This window comes from Myotis daubentonii, chromosome 3 (genome assembly GCF_963259705.1).
Source record: "Myotis daubentonii chromosome 3, mMyoDau2.1, whole genome shotgun sequence".
Lineage (NCBI taxonomy): Eukaryota > Metazoa > Chordata > Mammalia > Chiroptera > Vespertilionidae > Myotis > Myotis daubentonii.
This window is the reverse complement of record NC_081842.1, coordinates 42,951,989-42,978,930: the sequence shown is the minus strand read 5'-3', so window position 1 is coordinate 42,978,930 and position 26,942 is coordinate 42,951,989. Positions and strand designations below refer to the sequence as shown.

General features: G+C 44.3%; 2 protein-coding genes across 2 annotated transcripts in view; both read right to left on the bottom strand.

The window, feature by feature from the left end:
• Positions 1-3,938: 3,938 nt before the first annotated feature.
• LOC132229238 (5-hydroxytryptamine receptor 3C-like) lies at positions 3,939-11,931 on the bottom strand. The gene is made up of 9 exons (XM_059685979.1): positions 11,768-11,931; positions 10,341-10,507; positions 9,868-9,912; positions 9,325-9,434; positions 8,807-8,976; positions 7,592-7,752; positions 6,924-7,128; positions 6,521-6,736; positions 3,939-6,390 (listed from the first exon to the last, which is right to left on the bottom strand). The coding sequence occupies exons 1-9, from the start codon at positions 11,832-11,834 to the stop codon at positions 6,161-6,163; spliced, it is 1,371 nt and encodes a 456-aa protein (XP_059541962.1). The 5' UTR covers positions 11,835-11,931; the 3' UTR covers positions 3,939-6,160.
• Positions 11,932-21,974: 10,043 nt separating this feature from the next.
• The window catches only part of LOC132229590 (5-hydroxytryptamine receptor 3C-like), a 6,048-nt gene continuing 1,080 nt past the window's right edge, over positions 21,975-26,942 (bottom strand). Inside the window, exons 2-9 of the mRNA XM_059686156.1 lie at positions 26,158-26,381; positions 25,750-25,794; positions 25,187-25,296; positions 24,747-24,916; positions 24,393-24,553; positions 22,927-23,131; positions 22,530-22,745; positions 21,975-22,399 (exon numbers count right to left, since the gene is read on the bottom strand). Of these exons, the coding sequence (XP_059542139.1) occupies positions 22,170-22,399; positions 22,530-22,745; positions 22,927-23,131; positions 24,393-24,553; positions 24,747-24,916; positions 25,187-25,296; positions 25,750-25,794; positions 26,158-26,381 (1,361 nt within the window). The 3' untranslated portion in view covers positions 21,975-22,169. The remainder of the gene's footprint in view (positions 22,400-22,529; positions 22,746-22,926; positions 23,132-24,392; positions 24,554-24,746; positions 24,917-25,186; positions 25,297-25,749; positions 25,795-26,157; positions 26,382-26,942) is intronic.

Below are 26,942 nucleotides of genomic sequence, written 5' to 3'. Positions count from 1 at the left end.
ATAGTTACCAGAAACACGGGTGATCTCTTTTATCCCCAATATTATGCAGCTACTCTACCGAAGAACCCACTTCCTAAGAGGGCCACAGAAATGCAGAGCAAAGTGTAAGGGAGAGAAGAATGAAAGGAAAGTAGTTTGTGAACTCAAGATTCCTGAGACTAGGAATCTAAGCAGATCTTTCTTCAGCAAGTATGAGGAAATAGGCAAGAGATGTGGTCTTAACTTACTTAGTAGGAATTAAGTAAGCAGGTAGAATTACTGCTCTTTTGGTATCTAGCAAAGGTCATAATAGAACAGGGTGGAACAGGTAAGTGAAACCTGGGCATGGAAAATGTTGGCTTTGGCCCTAGCGAGTTTGGCTCAGTGGGTAGAGCATTGGCCTGTGGACTGAAGGGTCCCAGGTTCAATTCCGGTCAAGGGCACATATCTGGGTTGTGGGCTCAATCCCCAGTAGTGGGTGTGCAGGAGGCAGCAAATCAATGATTCTCTCATCATTGATGTTTCAATCTCTCTCTCTCTCTCCCTTCCTCTCTGACATGAATAAAAATATGTTTTTGTTTTTGTTCTTTTTTTAAAAGAGAAAATGATGGCTTTGGGTAGCTTGGCAGAGTCACTCAATTACTCTCAGGGAGAGTATCTTAATGACCTATTTCATAATTGCATTTACCTTCTGCATGCTAACTGTGCCTTTATAAGTCCTCCTGCTTGCTTACTGAGAAGCTCCAAACCTTTCTGGTGGTTCCCTGAGAAAGGTAGCCAGCCACACATGTTAGGAAACATCTTCATGGTGTATTTTAAAAGTGCTACTTATTTTGTATAGATTTCTACAACCATGCTTAATATGTGAAATAATCTGTCAGGGTTATTAACTCTGTTTCGTTTCTTATTTTAGACCACAAGGCTCACCTCAGACCTAATTTATGAATAGGTTGTGTGTAACAAAACAAGATCCTTACTCCTGATCTTTATTACTTTTTTTTTTTTCAAAGGACATTGCCAATTATAACAATCTTGGCACAGAAAACCTAGTCAACATATCTTGGCCGAACCGGTTTGGCTCAGTGGATAGAGCGCCGGCCTGCGGACTCAAGGGTCCCGGGTTCGATTCCGGTCAAGGGCATGTATCTTGGTTGCGGGCACATCCCCACTGCGGGGGGTGCAGGAGGCAGCTGGTCGATCTCTCTCATCGATGTTTCTAACTCTCTATCCCTCTCCCTTCTTCTCTGTGGGAAATCAATAAAATATATTTAAAAAAAACAACAAAAAAAAACATATCTATGAGATGGGAAAAAAATTGCAAGATAACGTCTAGAGAAATATAAATGTGGAGGTGGGAAAGGAAAAAAAAAGGTGCAATGTGATCTTAAGAAGTTTGAAATTTCTCAACTATGTGGCAAACACTCTTCATTTTAAGTTATTGTAAAAGTCAAGGACAAGGTTCTGAAGGAGAAATATGTTCCAAGTGATGGAAAGAAGGAAACATAAGAGAATCTGTAAGCAGAAATGCCTTCACTAGTGTATAAGTAACATGTCTAAGAACTCAAAGATAGTTAAATTCACATATAAAAATGGGCTGCTAACTTTCCACATTAGTTAGGGAAAAATAAAATGAACTATACCAGGATGGGATAAAGGGATTACACCTAGAGCTAGAAAAATAGTGGTTCTTTTTTTTTTTTTTTGAATATATTTTTTATTGTTGATAGTATTACAGATATCTCTCATTTTCTCCCCCTGCCCCCTCTTCCTCTAAAATAGTGCTTCTTGATTGGCTAGCATACATTCATATATTAACCCTTCAACAAGTCTATATTAAGCACCTATGATATGTCAGGCATGGTACCATATACTGAGCTATAAAAATGGATGAGAGCCCCAGCCAGTTTGGCTTAGTGGATAGAGCCTCGGCCTGAGGACTGACGGGTCCTGGTTCCATTCCGGTCAAGGGCATGTACCTGGGTTGCAGGCTCCTCCCCGGCCTGGGCCCTGGTCGAGGCGTGTGCAAGAGGCAACCAATTGATGTGTTTCTCTCACATCAATGTTTCACTCTGTCTCTTCCTCTCTCTCTAAAGATCAATGGGAAAATATCCTCTGGTGAGGATTAAAAAAAATGGATGAGATTTGTACCTGATCTTTAGAAAAGCACACTCTCTTAGGGGAGGTACAAATGTAAATAGAACCCTGAAATGTATTCACCTAATTGAAATAGAATTCAGATATATTTTTTGGTATTCTTTTACATTCCCTTTCAGTTTCTGTCTGTCCTCAAGGCCTTGTTCCCAGCCAGCTGTTAAAATCTTCCTCAGGATAATAACTGCTGATGAAGGTGTGAAGTGCTATTAATAGGGAATTCTTTAAAAAAAAAGGGAGGGGGGGGGGAGAGACCAGGAGCGGGTTGGAAGAGTTTAATGGGGAAAAAAGGATGGCTTATGTAATGCTTTCAACAATAAAGATTTTTAAAAAAATATGGGGTTTTATTCCATTGTATATTAGTATATGTACCACTTCTTTATCCATTCATCTACTGATGGACACTTAGGTTGCTTCCAAATCTTGGCTATTGCAAATAATGCTTCAATGAACATATGAATATGTATGTCTTATTATTATTTTTAAAATGTGTATGTCTTTTAAATGGTGTTTTGGGTTTCTTTGGATAAATACCCAGAAGTGGAATTGCTGGGTTCTTTCTTGTCTCTTGTTATAGTGTTTGTCTTAAAGTCTATTTGTCAGATATAAGTATTGCTACTATAGCTTCTTTTTTTCCACATCCATTTTCTTATTTATTTTTTTAAAAATATATTTTTATTGATTTTTTTAGAGAGGGGAAGGGGGGAGAGAGAGAGAGAAAGAGAGAGAGAGAAACATTGATTGGCTGTGTCCTGCCCGGGCATGTGCCCTGACCTGGAATTGAACCAGCAACTTCTTGGTGCATGGGCAATTTCCATTTTCATGAAATATTTTTTTCCATCCTTTGCTGGGGTCCAACCCCAGCAGGTCCAGGGGTCCTCAAAGGTGTGGACGGAGTCGGCGAAGAAGGAATGACACGGAGACAGCGTTCAGTTGATCAGCAGCCTAGCCAGGATCTCCAGCGAAGTTCTGGTTAGGATCTCCAGCCAGGTTCTGTGTCCATGTTCTCTTGCTAGGTTCTCCAGGTTCTCCAGCCAGGTTCTGTAGCCATGTTCCCTCGCTAGGTTCTCCAGCCAGGTTCTGTCCAGGTTCTCCAGCCAGGTTCAGTCACCAGGTTCTAGTCAGGTTCTCTTGCCATGTTCTATCCAGGTTCTGTAGCCAGGTTCTGTCTCTAGGTTCTTCAGCCAGGTTCTCTCGCTAGGTTCTGTGTCCAGTTTCTGTCCAGGATCTTTTGCTATGTTCTCTCCAGCGAAGTTCTTCTGTCTCTAGGTTCTGTGTAGGTTCTGTGTCTAGGTTCTGTGTCCTGTTGTCTTGTTACATCTGTATTTATACCAGTTGATTCCAATCCTATCAATCTCTATTCTAAAGGTTAGGGCGTTTCTTATCTCCATTCCAAGGAGTAAAGATTATGTAGCTTAAGCATGATTGTTTGTAGTTAAAGTGATTAATTACCCGCCTGGCACTTAGTTAAGGGGTTTTATTCCCTCCTTAACTTCAGGGGAAAATCCCTACCTGGGGAAACAACCTTTCTCAGAGAGGTGACCTTGGTTAAAACACATAGTGCCAAGAAGGTGAGCAAACATATTAAGAACAGTATGCCATATATGCCAGGTCCCTTGAAACAGCAAGGATGGACTGGCTCCCGGCAATCCTTTACTTCCAGTCTGTGTGTGTCTATTGATCTAAAGTGAGTCTCTTGTAGACACCATACTTAAGGATCTTGCTTTATTACCCATTTGTAACCAGAACCCAAGTTTGGCTGCCTGCCACCAGGAAAACCAAATTCGTGAAACAGATGCTGGTGAAGAAGGAAAGAGGTTTATTCAAATGCAGGCATCTCGAGAAGATGGACTCTTGTCACAAAGTCCATCTCAACATCTCAGTGCAAGCAGAGGTTTTTATAAGGTGGGAGAGGGAAAGCAGAACAAAGAATGGGGTTGAAAAGTTCTCTACATGCAGGCCAGCATAGTCCATTCTGATGAGAATCTTGAAACTGGTTATGTGATGGTCTGGTGATGGTCTGGTGTGTATCATCCTGGTCTTCATCATCCTGGTTCTATGGTTGAAGGTCAGTAAATCTGGAACTGGGATGACTGACGGTCAGGGATGCATCTTTTGAAGTTAGTTCCTAGTATTCTTATACAAACATGCTGCTTATCTATAAGTTACATATTAGTCAGAGTCTGCATTTATCGAAACAACATCAAAAGAATGGTGGGGTGGGGTAGGTTACAATTTCCCACTGTTACACATTCAGTCACCATACATCTTTTGATTGAAGTATTTAATCTATTTGCATTTAAATTAATTGTTGATAGATATGTATTTAATGCCATTTTATTATTCATATTTTTATCTTTCTTCTTCTTTTTCTTAAAGAAGACCCTTTCAAATTTCTTGTGATACTAGTTTGATGGTGGTGAACTCTGTAGTTATTCTTGCCTGGAAAGCTCTTTATCTGTCCTTTGATTCTAAGTGATAGGCAGGAATAAAAACAATGAAATCTTGCTGTCTACAGCAACATAATGAATCTAGAGGGTATTGCGCTGAGTGATGTAAGTCAGATAGGAAAAGATAAATGCCATATGATTTCACTTATATGTGGAATCTAAAAAACAAACTACATGAACAAGCAAGACAGAAATAGACTCATAGATACAGAGCACATTTTGATGATTGCCAGATGAAAGAGGGGTTGGAGAGGATGGGTGAAAAAGTGAAGGGATTAAAAAGTACAAATTGGTAGTTACAGAATAGTCATGGGGATGTAAAATACAGCACAGGGAATATAGTCAATAATATAGTAATAATTATGTGTGGTGTCAAGTAGCTACTGGAAATATTGGAGGGATTATTTTGTAAATTATGTAAATTTCTAATCACCAGGTTGTACATCTGAAACTAATATAATATTATACATCAACTGTAATTGAAAAGTAAAAAAAATTAAACATTTTAAATATGATTTTTGATAGTAAAAGTAATATTTGTTCATTGAAAACAGTTAAGAAAATATAGTCAAATATATAAAAGAAAACAGCAATCACTCATAATACCAATTTCATTATCCAGCACAAAGTTTGCTCATGTTTTGGTGTTTAGACATCCATACCTTTTTCTTTGCATTTCTCTCTAGAGCTTTTTTCCCCTACAGAAATAATATGTACATACTGTTTTGTAACTTGTTTTCTCCACTTTATATACCATGGACCTGTTTCCATGTTTATGAACATAGATCTATATTCTGACTTTAAATGGCTACGAGGCATCCCATCATGTGGGTGCATGACAATTTACTTAACTTGAACTCTAACTGAGGTCCTCGACTGCCTTCCTGGCCCTCCTCCAAGCACGTGTATTCAGACGGCCCTCTCTGTTTGATTTTGTGGAATCAGAGGAATCTGTCAGAATTTAAAAAAAATGACACAATATTTATTTCAAAGAGCAATTTTAGAAATGAGAGAGGTAAAGGAAAGTGAAATGATTGATGAAAGAAATATTTTGCAATTATAACCATTTTATAGTAATTTCTTGCAAATGAGACTTTGCCTTTGTATTCTTTTAAACTCTGAAAGTGCCTGAAAGACTTAAAATCAAATAATATTACGATACACCTGTTTAGGGTGAAGTATCAAAACTTCTGCAGGAGGACTCTCCACCCCAGAGTTTGTGGACCTATCACAAAGGTACTGAGGGGTCAGTGCTTCCTGGAAAGTTGTTTATTGGGTCAATCAATCAAGGAGAGACTGCACTGACCTGGCCCTCAATTGATAAGGAAGTCAGAGTTAAGTTAGGTGTGGCTGAGGGACATTAAACTTGTGCAGGAATGATGACCATGGAATATGAGAGGACTATGGCTGTTCTGAACCTACTAGGTAGGGCTGTGTTGAAGTTTTGAGAATATAGAAGAGGATATGGTAGTCACTGGAGAAGTGGCTAAGATTATGAAAGAGGTCAGGGTTTGGCTGGCCCTAATACAAGGAGAAATTCAAACTGTGGTTTGCAGGGAGAGATGGACGTGGATGTCAGCCTAGGTGCTCCAGAGGACGATGACGGAGGTGAGGAAGGTGGCCATGAAAATCAGGTAGAGGCGGAACAGCAGGGTGTCCATCATGTGGCTGAACTGCACCCACAGGCTGGCCAAGTGCTGCTTCTGAGCCTCATCTTCCTGTTGGCCCCTTGTTGACTCAGGGCACCCATTTAACTCTGCCTCTTGGGGACCTGGCACCTTCCCCACCAACTCCACAGGCTCCTTCAGACCTACAGAGAAAAATAGACTCAGCCATGGGCTGTGAAGGTCAACTGGGAGGGAGCGGGGGCAGGGGAGGAGGCTGAAGCAGAGAAATGAAGGTGTTGGAGGAGAAAGTGTGGGCAGTGCTGACTTCCTTACCAGGCAGGTGGGCAGGGGCGAGACCCAGACCCTTGTTTCCCTTCTGGGGTGCAGTGGGACAGCATTTCATCGGGTCGGTGCAGTGCAGAAGCAGGGAATGGAGCCACTGGGGCATAGGTGGGGGCTGAGTGGTGGCCAGGTGTAGCAGGTAGGTGATGAAAATGGTCTCCAGCAGGCTCAGCACCATCAGAGACAGACACAGAGCAAAGTAGACACCTGAAGACAAATGCAATTAACACTAAACGAGGGTGGATCATCGCTACACTTTTCTTAAGCCTCTTTCCCCAAATTCAATATTTCCCCAGAACCCCCTTCCTCCTTAAGTGGAGAGGCAGCCAGTTCTCCAGGTTCCCCTCCCTGTCCTCTGCTGCCTTCTCTTCCCCAGAAAATGGAGGGGCCATACTGATGAGGGGGGTGCCACTGGCAGGGAGTAACTCATTCATCAGGAGCAGGAAGACGTTGTAGCCCAGCAGAAGGGTTATCTTGAATGGGGCACGGTTCTCGCTTTCTGCAGGCAGGAAGAAGCTGAGGGCATCAATGGCAATCAGAAAACCACTGGGCACCAGAAGGTTTATGACATAGAGGAAGGGCCTGCGCCTGATGGCCACCTGGTGGGGGAGGAGACAGTGTGGAGAATGTGGCAATTACATTGATGCCAAAGGCTCAGTTGTATATTTGACTCTAATCTTTGCTGGTGTGGTGTCTGGCTGGTTATGGGATGATCTCTTTAAGTAACACATGCCCTTCTACAGAAGTGTCCCCAGTTTGTCTTCTAATTTGCATTTGTGTCCAACCTGCTGGGAATACAACTGTAGATGTTTAGGGGCAAGTAGGGCGCTTTGCACCATCAGATGGTGGCTTTTCCATTGAGGGGGGAGTCCAGCTGCTCCTCCTCTCTGCAAGGCAGAGGTCCTTGAGGATCCTTCTTTAGGACCATCAGGGTATAGGGTGGGGTGGGGAGCAGGTGCTTAAGCCCCTAAAGCTTCTTTTTATACCTCAAAAAGCCTTGGATCAAGAGAATAATCACAGAGCAATTGGGATAGGAAGTCAAAGACTGTTCCCTGGACTTACATAGAACGTGATCTGGTCATATACACTGCTGCCCACCAACAGCTTTAGGGTGGCCTTGTTGATGCCCAGGAGCTCCCACTCTCCCTGGGTCTGAATGACGTCACGAGACGTAGCTGTTATCTCCCACACTTCCTTGTCCGTGCCCAGAAGCATGCTGTCCACTGCAAGGGAGCCAGGGCAGCTCAGTCCACAAGTTCCTAAGCCTCCTGCCCACAAAATTCAATTCCTCCCCCACTGAGTTTCTTCAACAAATTTTCCTCTTTGTCTTTTTAAAAGCAGGGCATCAGGATTTTTCAGAAGTGGGTTCCAGGACCAGAAATTCATATGTGTGTGCTGTAGCACTGATTTTGTTGTTGTTGAAAACAAAGATGAGTCAAAGTTGTTATGGGAATTTTGGATGTGACTCAAACAAGAGCCATTCCCATTTTCCTTCTCAATTCCCCGTTGTACGGTGCTGTTTTAGTGGAGTCAATCATGAACAGCTCAACATTTTTATCATTACCTGCATGCCCATTTAATGATTGATATATTCAAATCTGCCCCGTGATACCTGGTGGCATTAGGTTACATTGAGTTAGTGGTTTAAGTGTGTTAGCTATTAAAGTTAAAAGGGTTGAGCTAAAAATTATAGAGGTTCAGTAGCTCAGGGTCAGATATGGTGCAAATGCCACTTAAGACTAAAGCAGTAGTTTGGTGGCTTTTTTTTTAAAAAAAAAAATAGTTTATTGAGGAATTAAGCAGTAATTCTTAACTCTGCACACTAACTAGCAAAACCTGGGGAGATACATAGAAAATAACAGTACTGCCTGGTAGGTGTGGCTCAGTAGTTGAGTGTTGACTTATTAACCAGGAGGTCACAGTTCAATTCCCTGTCAGGGCCTAGGCCTGGGTTGCAGGCTTGATCCCCATTAGGGGGCATGCAGGAGGCAGCTGATCAATGATTCTCTCTCATCATTGATGTTTCTATCTCTCTCTCCCTCTCCCTTCCTCTCTAAAATAAATTAAAATATATCTTAAAAGATAAGAGCATCTGGGCCCCACCTGGAGCAATGGAATTAGAATCTCTAGGGTGTTGTATAGTTATTGCTATTTTTAAAAGCTTTAATGGGCAGCCAGAATTGGGAAACACTGGCCTAAAACTTTCCCTCATAATACCTACACCACTCATTGTCTTCCTGCGAATCTAAAATAGCTGCCAAAACATGTCTCACTCACCTGTGTAGAGGAAGGAAGTGAAGGTGAAGGTGCAGTTCTGTTGGTCAAAAGGGAAGTAGAAGATGTCCAGGTTACAGATGCTGGTCACCCGCGCTGGCCTATCATACTTGATCCGACCGTCACTGCTGACATACGCGGAGAGACCTGTAGCTGCCCGATCCACATCCATGCTGTTTTTGAGAGGAGGACAGGTGGGGGCTGTGGGGGCCTTAATCAGCCTGTGTCTCCCTTTCTTCCCAAGTCTTCCCCTACTGTGTTCTCCTTTTGGGTTCTTTCTCTAACATCACTCTATGTCATCTATGCTACTCCTCATGTGTTTTGTGGGAGTCAATGAATTGTGGGAGTCAATGAATTGAGGCTGTGCCCCTGTATGAATCTTTTTTGTGTGTGTGTGTGGTGGTGGTGGTGGTGGTGGTGGTGATGTCTGAATCTTTTGGTGTCCCTGTGCCCTGCACTTGACCCTGGGCTATTCTTTTAAGACGGGCTTCATACAGGCTTTTCCCAGCCCAGATACGCACGATTCTACAATGAAGATATCTGGAAGCCACAGGTTTTCTGTTGATACAGTGAGTTTATTGACATCGACACATTCTTCTGGGTTCCAGCTGATGAAAGGATTGTCCCACATCTACAGGCAGCGCAGTGGGAAACAGAGGTCCAATCAGCCTCTCCCATTCTTCTTTAAACTCTGATCCTCTCACACCACTCATGTCCCTACTGACCTCATCCCAACTCCTCCTCTTTATCTAGCCAGCTGTCATTGGCAAAATACCCCACAATGGCCCTTTTTCCAGGCAGTCCTTAAATATAGCTTAATGTCACTTAGACCCAGGAACACACCAATAGATTGGCTTACAACCACTTGCTCATTTTCTTCGGTCACCATTTCTCCCTTCCTAAGATGCTCAGGGAGATTTGTGTCCCCACTGTTCTAAATGCAGTTATTTGGTTTCAGAAAGATTTATACACCGACTAGAGGTTTGGACTGGAAAACCTTAAGGTAACGCCTCAGAAGTAACTTATAAATGGAAGTGGGAAGGGCATAGTTGAATCTGCCTTACCAAATTAATCCACAGGAATGACGTCAGAAGCTGGAGCCGTGCATCCTGGTGAAGAAATTCCCACCCAGGACCATTAGTGCATTTGTGCAAAAAAGTCTTGCCCTGCTCCCAGGTCATAGTCTTAATAATATTGACTAATGTATTGGGCCAGGCATAGTTCTAAATGTTGGACTGTCTTTTCCTTACTTGCCTCCTCTTGTATTTAGGTACCATTCAGGTTTTAGTCAACAGACAGATCACTTCCTTTTAGAGCATTCACAAAGAACAGGACTCATGGACAAATCATTCCTGAAAAAAATACCACTGCAGCTTTCTTCTTTATGTTTCCCCATCTTATAGGAAACCCCTCTATTTATACAAAATCCATTCAGAGTACCTATTGTCCACCACTAGACCAGTACAATGCTGGATCGACAGGACAGAGGATCCTTGTTCCCCATTAGAAGCTATGGAAAGTGGGGACCAGGTCTCACCACTTCCAGGATGGCAGACAAGGTGAAGGAGATGTTGACATAAGTGGGGATGCTGTAGTTGATGACTGGACGAAAGGCCTTTCTGTCAAACACTGCTTGGAAGGCAGCAGGATCCACCCCATTTTGGTCAAACCCTGAGCAATTGATGGTGAAAGTGTCGGCTCTTCCTGTAGAGAGCAGAGACTCTGTGAGAGAGGGTCTCCATGGAGCCTCTTTGCAGAGAGAGAAAGCAGGGCACATACTGGGAGAAGCAGGTGAACCCTCCTTCCTGTACCAAAACCACCCAAGGCCAAGCCCTTCCTGCCAGGGTCGGAGGATGAGCTGGTCTGGTAGGCAAATGGTGGAAGTCTATGTGGTGAGCTGAGTCAGGGCTCTATCCTCATTCCCATTGTTTCATCCTCATGCAAAACCTGTCCAAATCTATATACAAACCAGCCTTGCTGCAATGGCAGCCACTTTAAGGAGTCTTAGTGGACCCATCACAATGTTCTTGGGCCCACCGAGTAGACTGCTGAGCACTGCCCTAAACCGGGCAGTTAGTCTGTTCTGATGTATTTCTCGTTTGCATTTCTTCCTCAGGGACTTCTGCAAGAACAGATGTATCAAAAGGATAAGAGAAGCAAACAACAGCACTTCCTAGTACTAAGTGGATGTGGGAAATATGTAGTAGGTATTCTGAATGGGTGTTTACCTTGGTGCTATGCATTTTTATGTTGCTTATCTCAGATTTAGTGACCCCAGATATGTTGGGGTTTATTTCCAGCATTGAAATTACTAGGTGATACCACTGAGCATATACTATGTGCTGATCACATAGTGAGGCCTGTGTGGTGGTGTCTCTTGGCCACGGCCAGGGAGCCGTCTGGGCGGTACCTGAGCAGAATCTTTGCCCGATGGTCACCTTTGTTTGTTCTTTTTCTCTGCCTGCTCCTCTTCATCTCCATTTCTTTCCATACTGTTGAAGCTATGTACCCTGACTTGGAACAAATATTCCCCAGTGGAAGCAAAGGATCCGCCTCCTTTTGCCTCAGATTGTTCCCCACCCGCCCTTGATGTTTCACTTCCTCCTTCAGGGCATGTTTAAAATTAGCATCTACTCTTTTCATAGATGCCATATCAAAGGAAAAGGAGATAGGGAGAGTGGGTGACACGTGGTGGAAGGAGCATAGGGTCAGTGAAAAGGTGGAATTGGAGAGGTGGTGAAATGGGACAGCTTGGTAGATCCCTATGCAGGTAGGAATAGAGGAAGGCTGTGCCCTGATCAGTGGAATGTCTTTCTATCTGCCACCAAAAGGAAATCAAGACACAGACATTATGGAAGAAATATTTAACATCTTAATTCTGAATGTCCTCCAAATACTAGAGGGGAATTCCTAGATGTCCTTCAGAACCACACTCTGGTCTTCCCTGTTCTTGCCCCGTCTTACCTTGAAGCAGAAGGCTGAAGGTGAGGTAGAAGAGGAGTTGCCCCCCAGGGGGCCACTCCCCTTCCATCTTTCTCTTCTGGACTCTTCTCTGGGGACTCACCAGGAGCTCCCAAATCCCTTGGGCTTAAAGGAGCTCAGACCACACCTCGGACCCTGGTTTTGAATATTGCTTTATGACCACTCCCTGGTGAGAGGCTGTGCCCAGAGAGGTCACAGCAAAGTGTTCCGCTTTGCCCTTGTCCAGGTGTGCCTTCCGGGCTCCAGGCAGGGAGGAAGCTGGGCCAAAACTAAGGGAGAAGGGCCTGTTTGGCTACTCTGTGCTGAGATCAGTAACAAAATAACTTGCCATAGTGAGGAGTGTGGGCTGGGGAAATAAGAATTATGTTCTTGTAAGACCAAATAATCTGCAGATTTGGAAAGGTGACAATATTTAAGGATTTGGTTATGTATTCACTAGGTTTAAGTGCAAATACCAAATTATAATTTTGACTCATATCTTCATCAATCAATGAAAACCCTTATCTAGGTTTTCTCTTTCCAATCTCTCTGCCTCCCTGATTCATTCTCCCCCAAATCAATGTCTTGAATACATTTTTTTACTCTATGCATTAATTACATGATAATAGAAGTCATAAAATTAGCAGATACCAGAGCTGTTTTTAATGTTTTATGTTGTCAATAGTGTTATACATTATCATAAACTAGTAATCTCAGATGATATTCATATTAATGGCATGTATCAATATTATATCTTATGTCACACCTCTATAGAAAACAATCAGACAGTGAAAGAGTGAGTTGAAGCATTGTTATCTTACATTAGCTACATTTCCAGAAAGACTTGGAAATTTTTTTCTTGCGGAAGGGTGAAGTTTCTTTTCGAATACAAAAGAGACTTTGTTCAGAATGAAAGATCATGAAAGCCCAAACTAGAAAGTGCTGAGGAAGGTAGGGACGACTTCGGGGCCCAGAATAGGAAAGTACAGGAGAGAGGGTGTAATAGCTTCCATTTGAGATTTGCCACATGTGCAGTCTTTCAGCCCACACACTCTCTACATCATTTCTTTCCTTCCTTAGAAACTTGGTCAAAAGATTGGGCCATCGTGTCATGTAGAACCAAAATCCTGCTATGTCTGTATCCACATGGACACATAAACGTGACACACTGGACTCCTGGACTGGCTAGGAGACAAGAACTTTTAAAAAGTTTGTTTATTTATTTTTCTATTACAGTTTGCACTCAACACTATTTTTAAAAAACATTTTAAAAATGATTTTTAGAGAAAGGAAGGGAGAGGGATAGAGGTATAGAAACATCATCCATCAGCTGCCTCCTGCACGCCCCCTACTGGGGATCAGACCCAAAACCGGGTATGTGCCCTGATCAGGAATGGAACCATGACCTCAACGGCTGAGCCACAGGAGGCAGGCAAGAGTGAAGGAATTTAAGGGGTGCCTGAGGTCTGCAGGTAGGCTAGGCTGCCAGACTTTGGATCCAGGAAAGGAGGCTTAGCATCAAGCCCTGCTGAAAGTGCCTGAAGATGGTTGTGGACATCTTGTTTTTATCAAGGTTGGCTGAAAAGCTGCACCTAAGTCTATGGGTTGGATTCTAAAGTAAATTTAGCTGCCAGGGGATGGAGATGATAGGGGCAGGAGAAATAAAGTAGTAAGGCCTGGATTTATCCTACCTGGAGAGTCAGAGTTGCAACTCTGGGATCTGGAAATCTCAGGTAACACTGGGCTGGTGGTAGTAATGATAACGAACATCGAGTACCTTACTGTATTTCAGGCATTGTGATGTCTTTCTTACCTACCTTATTTTATGTATGCCTCCCAACAATCCTATAGCACAGATATTAGGCAGGAGTAGGCGGTAAAAGCAATGTAGCCAAGGAAAGAGATGGCGATTGGACCTTATATTTTCTGACCGTATTTTAAAACACAGTAAATTTGAGAAAAAATATATCTTATCATTAACAAAAAAAAATGAACACCCCCAATTAATTGATCATCTTTTATAAGAAACACCTAAAATGATGAGTGAGAGACCATATTCAAGTAAAGCAAGAAAAATGGTAGAACTTAAAATAACCAGGGTTGCAGGTTTTCTACTGCTTACAGCGTATAACAAGCCATATAAGACTCACATATAAGTCTCGGCATGGACATGGGGTCTCTTTCTACCTTCAGAGTTCTTTGGGTGTACGATGTACTTCCCACACTGGCCAGCCCTCCGTCTCAGTTAAATAATTAAGCACCTGGAATGCTTGTTTGGGAGGCCAGCTCTCAGAGTTCATCCCAGGACAGAGTTCCTTGTTACAAATGTGCTTTGGACATTCCTCCTGGGTGTGCCTGCCTCCTCCTTCCCTTCTCCAGGCGGCTCTGATATTTAGACAGAGCTTCAGTAGCTGAGTTATCATTTTCTAAGGCCATTAGGAATAGCTTTACCCTACATTCCCAGGAATATCCTGGGGAGTCCCTAAAATTCCCATTTTAGCTCCAGGCACATGTCTGTCCTAAGCCAAGCCGTGGGCTTTCATGGTGACCTGGAATTAGGAGGTGGTTCCGAAACTCTTAGCTGATTCAGGGGTCATTGTGTGAGGGTCAGGGACTTCCTCTACACTCCCTGCTTTCTCTGGGCATCTTTGGAGTCTCCATCTCGGGTTCACATATCTCTAGGATTCTTAGGCACTCAGCTGGGACAGCTATAGACAGAGGCTTTGAATTTGGACTTTAACTGCCTCCTTGGGCCAGTTAGGGACTCCTGTGAGCTTGGGATTACCCAGAGCAGAGACTCCCACCCTTGGTACTGTTGACATTTGGGCTGCATAATTCTTTGTTTGGGGGGGGGCCGTCCTAGGATTGTAGAATGTTTAGCAGCATCTCTGGCCCACCAGATGCCAGTAACATCCCCCTATCCCAGTTGCAACCATTAATAATATCTGCAAATATTGCCAAAGGTCCAGCTGGGGGTACAATTGCCCATTATTGAGAACCACTGGCAACTTGGATTCCTAGGGATTTAACACCTTTCTTTTTCCCAAACAATTATAGGATGGCCACCGTGTCCTCTCCTCTCATTCCTTGTTCTGACTGGCAGGACAACTTCTGCTCTGTCTCCATGGGACTTCCAGGATGTACAGTGAGCAGCCACCTGAGCATCCTTTCCAAGCTTCTTGGTATTAGTATCTGCTGTCTCCATGGCTGTGCTCTGGGGAATCAGGAAAAGTGAGGTAGGGCAACAGAGTCCCTGAGGCTTCAGGCTACTGAGGCCAGAGGCACAGACACTGGATTTAGGAGCCCAGGTGAGCTATGGTGTCTGAGGTCCAGGGGCAGGGGTCCAGCATCCAGGCCAGCCAGCAGGGGCTGTGGAAGGAGGCTGGAGAGCTTGCTCCCCTCTGAGAGGTGGGCAAGTGTCATCTTGTCCAGTTACGTAGGCCCTGTGGAGGCACCAGATGGGTATTGTCCTTGCCCGGGGCACACATCTTGTTCTGGCTGAGGGCTACTCAGGGTGTCTGAGCAGAAAGGACCATGGAGCTGCAGAGGGGCCAGAGGCTGGGCCCAGAGCACTGGGCATGCCTTCAGGCGTTCAGGGAAGTCGGCAGTGCTTTGAGTCAGAGCTGAGGACACGGCTGGGTTTCTGAGTCCTTCCTGTTGGGAGCAGTCTTAGATCTATTGGAGGATACCATCAGCCTAGGGCAGGGGGTTCCTAGCAATCTTTGTTTTCCCCTGGGGTTTCCGTCACTTCAGTTGCAGCTCAGCAATAGGCACCCAGCCTGGAAAAGCATGTCCTTCATCTTCGTGCAGCAGCCTCGTGCAGCACAAGCCAGCCTTCCCAGGAGCATAGAAAGCCAAAGTAAAGAATCTCTCTTTCCGTACGGGTTGACATGATTGGCCAAGGAAGAGTGGCTTTCTTTTCCTCCCTGGCTGCTTGAAGATCAGCCTTCATCATGAATGACACAGTAACCATCCGGACGAGGAAGTTCATGACCAACAGGCTACGTCAGCGGGAGCAAATGGTCATTGACGTCCTTCACCCTGGGAAGGCAGCAGTACCCAAGACGGAAATCTGGGAAAACTAGCCAAAATGTATAAGACCACACCTGACGCCATCTTTGTTTTTTTTTGTTTTTTGTGTTTTTTTTTTTTTTTTTTTTTTACAGAGAGGAATGGAGAGGGATAGAGAGTTAGAAACATCGATCAGCTGCCTCCTGCACACCTCCTACTGGAGATGTGCCTGCAACCAAGGTACATGCCCTTGACTGGAATTGAACCTGGGACCCTCCAGTCCGCAGGCCGATGCTCTATCCACTGAGCCAAACTGGTCAGGGCTGATGTCACCTTTGTGTTTGGATTAATTGGGAGTGTTCATTTTTTGTTAATGATAAGATTTATTTTTACTTTACTCCTTCTGTTATTCGATCTCCAGCTCACTTTTGGCCAGCACCAACATTGGCCTTCGCAGTCCCCCTGACGTTCTTCACTCTGTTCTTGCGTTCCTTCCTCTTTTTTCTTGAGGTCTTCTCATCTATGCCGTGTCTTACAAGGCTGCGTTTGGGTTCATTTTTCTTTGCGTAACCCAAGGAATCATAAATCATGCCAAAGCCAGTGACTTTATCTGTGGTGACCTTACTGTGTTCAATCTCCTTCTGTTGCTCAAAGACTTTATCAGTGACTTTATCTGTGGTGATTGCGCAGATTTTTCATGAGAGGATTAATAAGCTAAACTTTTATGTGAAAAAAAATCTCTCTAGAAACTATGTGGTACCGTCAGTGCCCTCTGGCTTCACACCTGGTCACCTCCTTAGTGATCTCACTCCCAGTCTGGCTTCTAAATTAGCCTCACTGTGCAGCCTGTGCAATTTGTTTGAAATGCAGATGTGACTGTATCCTTCTTATGTTTGAAATCTTTCCATGGGTTCCATTGTCTTTAGAGTTATGTTAAGAGCGCCTGGGCTGAAAATTTCTGGGTGATGCTGTGGCCCCATGTCCTGGGACCACACTCAGAAAACCACTGGCCCACAGGATGAAATCTAGCTCCTTAGCCTCCCACCTCTCTTTCAATCATTTTGCCTTGGATTTTATATTCTAAAATAATTGTTCTTTTTTTTTTTTTTAAAGGAATTGTTCTTATCTTTAAAATGTTTAAGGATTAGCTTACACATCTGACCCTCACCCCTTTGGCCCTAAATCAGAATCTTAGCCCCATATCAGAATTGCAGGCAGTAGTGATCAAGAATTTACAGTTTTAACTAGATCCACAGCTGATTAGAATGCTCAGGGGCCTTGGACTAACATGGAAACGCACTGAGAATTACATAGCACCCCAATACTCAATCTGTGATTTTACCCTTCTATGTTCTCTGAACCTAAAATATATCTTCTACCATTGATCACTTGTTCCACTAGTAAATTCTTAAAGATTCAGCTCGACTCAAGCTTCTAGTCATCTGTGAATCTCTCTCTCTCTCTCACACACACACACACACACACACACACACACACACACACACACACACACTGCTAAATCTGTTGTGATCCTTCTATTGGAAACATCTCTTTACATGTGCACCTCCCCTCTTATCTGCAACCTCACTGAGAGCAGAAAGCATATTTTGTTTCACCCCCACCTCTCCACCTTCCCTCAGTGTGTGGCATACAGTGGTGTGTAGTCAATAAATGTCAAATACCTGGTTGTCAGTTCACCATGGATGTGGAAAGAACACAGGCACCTTGGACAGATGTAAGAAAGGTGGTTGGGAACCTCAGGGGAGTCCTGAGGCCAAATCAGAGAAATCACATGCTGTTGCCCCGGTGTGGCTGAGGTGTGGGCCTCCATCCTGGGTGCAGGTAGGTGGAGGTGGGGGCTGGCAGAAGCACAGCAGTCTGAAGCAGGTAGGATCCAGAGGGCAGGAGCCAGGGCCCAGCCTTTTCTTTCTGACTGCTCCCTCTAAGTTTCCAATCAAGGGCAGGCTCAGAATAACTTAACCAGAGCTACCATTTATTGAGTTTGTGCCATGTGCTCTATACTATGTTAGGCATTTTATTTATAGTACTCATAGCTTCACAACTGCTTTGAGAGGTAAGCACTATTACTCCTATTTTACAGATTAGGAAACTGAGGTGCAGAGAGGTCAAGAAATCTTGCTCAATGTCCACCCATGTGGGAATTGGTAGACTCCAGATTCAAATCCAGGCCAATCCGATTCCATTGCTCTTTCCTTGCTATTTTCATTACTCTGTAGCTGGGAAGTCTGATGGTCTGGATCAGTAGACCTTCAGGTTTCCCAATGAAATCCGCAGGCCTAGACAATGCCTGAACCCAAAGTTCAACAGTGGGGTCAGGAGCTATACTTTTGCAAGTCACAGACAGCAACACTTTTCTCCTTAGCTTATTCTAAGGTGGTGGTGGTGTGTGGGGGCGTGGGGGGGGGGGAGACGGATCATACTGCATGGCCCTCTGGTGGCCCCATTTATCTGAGACCCTGGGGGATCAGGTTGGGAAAACAGCTGTAAACTGGCAAGGGCAGAATTAGTTGATGGACAGGGGAAGTGAGAGTCATTGTTTTGCAGCCCAAATGGATGGCAATCACATGCAGAGACTGTTGGCCAGGGCTCAGGAGTTAGGCGGTCAGGAGGCAGCCAAAACATCCTGCAGGATGGGGTAGTAGTTGAGGTCAGACTGACTATGGTGCCTGGAGCAGGAGAGACGGAAGGTCTTGAAACTCTTGAAAGGCACCTGGGAAAAGAGTCCCACAGACAAGCACTCACCCAGGCTGTCACTTTGACAGGCACAGCCTCTGATCCCAGGTTCTCTTTGAGTATGGCAACCTATTATTTATCATTTTACTTTTCTCCACTTCCCTTTTCTCATCTAAAAAGTGAGAGGATTGAACTATAAAGTCTGTAATTCTTTATGTCTATTACCTCCCACCTAGAAGTCAATTTTGCTCTTTAGGTGTCAGCCTGCATGATAAATTGGTGTTCTTTAGTGCGTCACATTTGGCTTTCTAGTTTCTGTACACTCAGCAATGATTTACAAAAAGTATTTTCTTGCTGTCTAGCCAGCGTAGCCCAGTGGTTGAGTGTTGACCTATGAACCAGGAGGTCACAGTTCAATTCCCAGTCAGGGCACATGCCTGGGTTGCGGGCTCAATCCCTAGTGTGGGGCATGCAGGAGGCAGCCGATCAGTGATTCTCTCTCATCATTGATATTTTTATCTCTCTCCCTCTCCCTTCTTCTTTGAAATCAATAAAAAATATTTTAAAGGTATTTTATTGTTGATAGTATTACCGATATCTCCCATTCCCCCCTTTTTCTCTTCCCAGTCCCTACCCGCCCCCCCCCCCCCAGGTCTGTGGGCTATGCATATAAGTATATAAGTTTTGTGGTTTATCTCTTCTTGTCCCCTCAACCTCACATCAAGGCAGGTCAGTCTGTTCCATGCCTCCATGCTTCATGTCTTACTTTGTTGGACAATTGATTTTGTTCACTAGATTCCACAAATAAGTGAGGTCATGTGATAGTTGTCTTTCTCGGTGTGGCTTATTTCACTTAACATAATATTTTCCAAGTCCATCCATGCTGTCCCAAAGGGTAAGAGAGCCCTCTTTTTTACAGCTGCAAAGTATTCCATAGTGTAAATGTTCTATAGCTTTTTTATACATTAATCTACTGATAGGCACCTGGGCTGTTTCCAAATATTAGCTATCGTAAATAATGCTGCTATGAACATAGGGGTGCACATATTCTTTCTGATTGGTGTTTTGGGATATATTCCCAGAAGTGGGGTCGCTGGGTCAAATGGGAGTTCCATTTTTAATTTTTGAGGAAACTCCATACTGTTTTCCACAGTGGCTGCACCAGTCTGCATTCCCACCAGCAGTGCACTAGTGTTCCCTTTTTCCACATCCTTGCCAGCATGTGTTGTTGTTGATTTTTTTAATGATAACCATTCTGACAGGTGTGAGGTGATATCTCATTGTGGTTTTAATTTGCATTTCTTCAATGATTAGAGACTTTGAGCGTGTTTTCATATGTCTCTTGACCATTTGTATGTCCTCTTTGGAGAAATGTCTATTCAGGTCTTCTGCTAATGATTTTTGGTGTTGTTTTGTTAATCCTCACCCAAGGATATTTTTTAAAAATATGATTTTATTGATTTTAGAGAGGAAGGGAGAGGTAGAGAGAGAGGGAGAGAGAAACATCGATGATGAGAGAAAAATCATTGATTGGTTGCCTCTTACACGCCTCCTACTGGGGATGGAGCCCACAACATGAGCATATGCCCTAACGGAATAGAACAGTGACCTCCTGGTTCATAGGTCAAAACTCAGCCACTGAGGCACACTAGCCGGGCCCCTTCACTGCAGAAATATTAATGTTGGATTACAGGGTGCTGTACCATATCCTACTTGGGTGTTTGTAATATACAGCACATGCACAATTGTTACCTTTTTAGAACCTGAAAATATTTGAACTCCAAAACATTTGGCTCCAAGGGTTAGTGGATCTGTAGTACTCATTTCATAGGGTAACTGTAAGGATTAAATGCCACATATTAATAACTTAATAAATGTTGGTGACTAGTATTACTATACTGTGTCCTTTCTAAAGGCCCACTTTGTAGAAAGCTGTGAGTTGAGGAAGTGCCAAAACAATCACAGGTAGACTAATTTATGTAGGTGAATGTCAGGGCTCCTGATTTGAGCCTAGATTGTATGCACTGGGTCTTGGTCATGCCTGGAGGACTGGTGATGGTCAGGGGAATACTTGACAGGGTTCTGGAAACTGAGGAGCCAAACACCTTCTTGGAAAAACAATGCAGAGAGGGGAAAAGGGGGCATTAAGGGGTACAAGTTTAAGGGAAGACCAGGGGCTTGAGTGAAAGGAGCGATTCGGAATACAGCAGAGTATTTCTGCCTCCATACTGCAATTCCCATGGACTCTGCCTGCAGAAGGGGACTGCAAGGCTAGAGCAACTGGTCCTGGCAACTCAGCATCCAGCTGGGAACATCTGCGCTACAGGATGCAGCCCTCCAGTGGCTTGGGCTCTGGGGGGGCAGATGGTCCCGCAGAGAACACTGGGGTAGGACCGTAGGCCCACACCATCACAGCAGCACTTCTAGTGGAGGGGGTATCCTTGCTACTTCTGGTCACCTACAGTGACTGGAGGGAGCCCAAGGCATTTGAGGAAGAATAGTGAAGAGGAGGAGCCAGGAAAATACTGTTTAGTGAACAATATTCTGACTCTCTTTTTACTCCTAGCTGGTTGTGACCTGGGAAATTTAGGCTTCAGATAGAGAATAGAATAAACAAAATAAATGACAAGAAATGGTTGTAAAAAGAAAAGATCATGTGTGAGTTGTAATTAAGTTGCTCTCAAATCTGTCCTTTTCTGAACCTGGGGTGTCCAGCAAATCATGCCACAGCTCTCATGTACAGCGACACAGTGGGGTCTCTACTTTCCCAGGCAGCTAGTGGGAGTGATGGCCAATAGACAAAGACTCTCAAAATCATAAGGCAAGTGCTAGGAAGGGAAATTTTCCAGTTCATTCGTATAACTCCCAAATAAATCAGATGACATTTTCAAATGTGCTTTTCTTGGCCTAATGTTCTTTTTTCCCCCTTTCTTTCTTTTTTTTCTTTCTTTTTTTTTTTAAGCACAATTAAGGGCAGATCAACTCATTGAAGCATAGTTAACGTTAATTTGGGATTATGTTAGCACTCTAAGTGCTTAATGATGAATTGACTCATATGTCAGGCTGTGACAAAAGGCTTCACTCTTCAAGCAGAGATGCCTGGTTCTAGCACATTATTAATTTCTGAAGCTTAAACCCAGGATAAATGGATTTAGGAGGTTAATTCCTCTTCTATTATAATTCCTTGTAATAAATTTGGTCTCTTCTCTCCCTTCTTCCACTTCCACATATTGTCTGATATAGGAGAGGGAGAGAGAGAGAGAGAGAGAGAGAGAGAGAGAGAGAGAGAGGAAGAGAGAGAGAGAGAGAAGAAAAACACTATTTTTGTAATGAAAAGTTTCTTCAAGAAGACTCATGTTTAGTCAAGAAGACTAATCCCAAGATTTTTTTTTATACTATAATATAATTCAGGGAAGAACCAGCGCTTTCTGCAAAGGGGTTTATTGAGGTGATTCAATCAACGAAGTATTCCTGAGGAGTCAGGCAGGCAAGACTTATGGGAAGGCTGAGGGGGTTAATGGCATGCAGGAGCAAGGACCTAACTCTGGGAGGGTATAGGAAACCATCCAGGTCTGGCCTAACTGCACAGAAGGACTAGATTAAAAATAAGGTGAGGCTGGAGAGTGGATGGGCCTGAGAGCCTCGCTGGTTTCCAGAGGCAAGAGAAGCTCCAGGCTGGAGCTTGCAGATAGGCATCTGCCTAGGTGCTCCAGAGGACAATGATTGTGGTGATGGAGGTGGCCATGAAGAGCAGGTAGAGGCGGAACAGCAGGGTGTCCATCATGTAGCTAAACTGCACCCACAGGCTGACCAAGTGCTGCTTCTGAGCCTCATCTTCCTGTTGGCCCCTTGTTAACTCAGGGCACCCATTTAACTCTGCCTCTTGGGGACCTGGCACCTTCCACACCAACTCCACAGGCTCCTTCAGACCTAAGGAGAGACAGAGACTCAGACATGGGCTGCAGAGGTCATTTGAGGATGGAGAGGAACAGGGAAGGAGGGAGGAGCAGAGAAGTGGAGGTGTTGCAAGAGGAAGTGAGGACAGTGCTGACTTCGTTACCAGGCAGTTGGATGGGGGTGAGACGCAGGCCCTTGTTACCCTTCTGGGGTGCAGTGAGATAGCGTTCCCTTGGGCTGGTGCAGTGCAGAAGCAGAGAATTGAGCCATCGGGGCATGGGTGGGGGCTGGATGGTGACCAGGTGCAGCAGGTAGGTGATGAAGACAGTCTCCAGCAGGCTGAACACCATCAGGGAGAGACACAGGGCAAAGTAGACACCTGGAGGGAAGGCAAGCCTATGTAAGAGCCAGTGGCAATTCCCAGGACTTCTTGTTTCCTATTTTCTTAAAGTACCCTTTTTAAAGATTCCTTTTCACTCTGAACTGGTTCCACCGGTCTCTCTCCCCACCTCATCCCCCCAACCTTGCTTTTACTCTCCTGAAAGAGGGAGGGGCCATACTGATGAGGGGGGTGCCAGTGTCCGGGAGTAAGTCATTCATCATGAGCAGGAAGACGTTGTAGCCCAGCAGAAGGGTCATCTTGAATGGGGCACGGTTCTCGCTTTCTGGTGGCAGGAAGAAGCTGAGGGCATCAATGGCAATCAGAAAACCACTGGGCACCAGAAGGTTTATGACATAGAGGAAGGGCCTGCGCCTGATGGCCACCTGGGAAGGAGAGAGGTAGCAAGTGAAGAGTAGGCTGGGAGGCTGCCAAGCAAGTTAAGAGCAAGAGTTGAGATTTGGCCTGGTCAGTGTGGTTCAGTGGTTGAGCGTGGACCCATGAATCAGGAGGCCACAGTTCAATTCCCAGTCTGGGCCCATGCCTGGTTACAGGCTCGATCCCCAGTACAGGAGGCAGCTGATCAGTGATTCTCTGTCCTCACTGAGGTTTATATCTCTCTCTCCCTCTCCCTTCCTCTCTCTTTGAAAATGAATTAAAAAATGGTGTGTTTATTTTCAAAAAAAGAATTGAGATTTGTCCCAGCACAAACTGTCTAGTAAGGAAAAGTCACATTCACTGTCTCTTCAACAAAGTCATCTTAATCATCACAGCCTGCCTTCCCAGGGTTTGATTTTTCCATACTGGTTACTACTGAAACATATCTCATTCCTTCTTGGCTCAAAGTGTCAGCTTTTTCCACTTACATTTTTATCCCTACCAATGTGCTCTTAGCAAGATCGAGGGACCAGATTCTTAGATTATCATGTGCATTTTATCCTTGTTTTTCTGCTTGCTCTCCTCATCAAGGTTTAATACCTAGTGAATTTGCTAATAGAATTTAAGACCAATGGGAGGGAAAGTAAGACAGTGGCAGATATTTTGGGGTCACTAGGATTTGGAATCATAATATCCCCAAGACAGTGTTTCATAACTTTCCCTTCCTCTCTTTTTATTTTTAAAATTTTTTTATTCAATTTATTGGTGTGACATAAAATTATATAGGTTTCAGGTGTACAATTCTACAGTACATCATCTGTGTATTGTATTGGTTGTTCATCACCCCAAGTCAACTCTCCTTTCATCACCATTTACCCTCCCCCCCGCCCTTTACTCTCTTTTACCTCCTCTCTCCACTTTCCCTCTGGTAATCACCAAACGTTTGCCTGTGTCTTCCACCATCTCTTTAAAAAGGTGAACATAAAAATTTCAGCCCTCCAAAAAGTTCTGATGTCCCTCAGGGTGGGACGCGCACTCTCACTGCAATCACTGCCATAGGAGCTTTGTTTCTTCGTCAGGGAGGACTTATTCCATCAATATTTGCTGAGTGCTAGATACTGTGCTCGGTACTGGAGATTTATCAGTGAAAAAAGTGATAAAAATCTCTGCCCTCATAGAGTTTATTTTCTAGTGGAGAGCTTATGCTCTAGTGAGGGACATAAGCTATGCGTCTTAGGAGAAAATCACAACCGGGGCCCCTGAGCTCACATAGAAAGTGATTTGGTCGTAATAGCTGTCGTCCACAGCCATCTTCATCATGGTCTGGCGGATATCCAGAAGTATCCACTCCCCCTTGTTCTGAATGAGGTTCTGTGATATGTTAGAAATCTCCTGCACATCCTTCTCCAGGCCCAGGACCATGGTCTCCACTGCAAAGAGATCCAGACAACTCAGCCTCCCCAAATGCTCCCAACCTCTTTGCCCAGACTGTTGGATTTCTTGCCACTTAGCTTCCACATCACTTTCGGTGAGATTCCCTCACTATACCCAGCTTTCAGTCCTCTCCTCTTCCAAACCCTTTCTCTGCCTCTCAACAGACTACTGTAGATGAGCCTCACTCACCTGTGTACAAGAAAGAGGTGAAGCTGAGCGTGCAGTTTTGTTCATCAAAGGGGAAATAGAAGATGTCCAGGTTACAGATGCTGGTCACCTTCATTGGTTTATCATATCTGGTGTGCCCTTCACTGGTGACATAAGCCATGAGCCCTGTAGGTGTTTGATCCACATCCATGCTGCACATGAGAAAGAGGAGGAGGTGGGTGCTGTGGGTTCCCCATTAGACTTGGCCTTCTTTCTCTCTCAGGTCCCCTCATTCCTGTGCTCCAGCCCACTTGTCTGGTTTCCCCCTTCTACTGATCTCCATGTTCTGGGGATTTTGTAAGCTCCTCAGTTCCGATTCTGCTCCTTTCTAAACTGAGTCTTTGGATGGCCCCTATGGACTACGTTATGCTCCTCTGTGGAGAGATGGTTTCCTTCTTGCCTTTTTCATCCCTGGTACTCACAACTCATTGATGAAGATATCTGGAAGCCACAGGTTCTCAGTTGCAATGCTGAGCTTACTGATGCCCCCACATTCCTTTGGGTTCCACCTGATGAATGGATTGTACCAGATCTAAAGGAAACCAGGACATGGGCAAATGGGATGGGAACTAGTTTTAGTCTTGCTCTCTCTCCTGCACTTTACATTCCTTTTTTCCCTTTCCCACCCCCTCTCTAGTGAAGCTGTCACAATGTCACTAACAAAGTAAAGCCTTACTTATGTCCACTTCTTTCTCAGAGCTTTCAAGGAAGACCTTGAGCTTGGCTTTGGATTCCGTTGGGTGGAGCCATTTAAATCTTGGCTTCCATGACCTTGGTTTAGTCTACCTTCTCCCTGTGCCCCATCTCTTCCCTCCTAAACTGGCAGAATAGTCAGGAAGCTTTGTGCTTTCATTGTTGGTCTTGCTCTGTTTGAACTTTCTAATTCATGGGTATTCTCGGCTTAATACATTGTAATCTGCAAAGTTGGACCAAGGAGTAGACAAAGGAAGGCACTATAGTAAAGAGGATGCTGAGAATATCATACCAGATTTAGCCACAGGAATGATGTCATCAGTTGAAGCTGTGCATCCTGGAAAGACAATTTTCATCCAGGATCATTAGATCTATGAAGTCAGGTCCAATGCCACCACTCACCTCCTACTCATTTCTAAGGCTGTTCTGTGTGGCAATTATGATTTTTCAATCATAAGCCACTGAGAAATGTAGGTTAAATAATCCAGGGCACATGGGAAACATAAGTAAAAAAAGCAGTATGAGGCCATTGGGATTATGTTTCTTGTGGAATATTCCAAAAAGGGACAGACTTTACCTGCAGTGATATTGTATGTCATGTCCCTCTACCCATACTAGAATGAGCTCTTAATTTTACAAAACACAATCAGGAGACCCACAACTTACCACTAGATTATTGCAGTGTTGGGTCAGGACTTACCACTTCCAGGATGGCAGACAGGGTGAAGGAGATGTTGACTTGAGTGGGGATGCTGTAGTTGATGACTGGACGAAAGGCCTTTCTGTCAAACACTGCTTGGAAGGCAGCAGGATCCACCCCATTTTGGTCAAACCCTGAGCAATTGATGGTAAAAATGTCGGCGCTTCCTATGGAGAGCAGAGACTCTGTGAGAGAAGTGCCAGGGCTGGGGCCTGGGAGTGTTTCTGCACAGTGAGAAAATAGGAGGCATGGGAGAAGCATATGAGCTCCTCCTTCCTGAGCAGGGAACATGGGCTGAGCTAGTAGGCAAATGGTAGAAGTTGATGAGGTGAGCTGAGTCAGGGCTCCATCCTTAATTCCATTGTTTCTGTCTCCATGCAAAACTTATCCAAAGGTGCATGCAAACTCAGCCCTGACCACTGCTCTTCAGTGTCCTGCTATGTTCTTAATAATATCACCACCGACCTTTCCACCTTCACGCAATTTCCTTCCATTGCTCATCTCTGTCCTTGAGCCATCTGGGTGATGTCTGTGACAAATTTTGCAACCACAGTTCTCTTCCTCACTATATTAATAAGGCATAGATGATGATAAATTAATGAAAAGGGGAGTAATCAGATAGGTGGTGTGAGATCAGGCACATTCAGGGTGGTATGGCCTTACACACTGTTGGCATCAGGTAGGTAGTATGAGATATGCAGGACCTTAAGGAAGGAACCCAATTTTTCAATTTAATGAATATTTAAATGAGTTTCTACTATGTGCTGTGATTGTTCTCTTCTAAA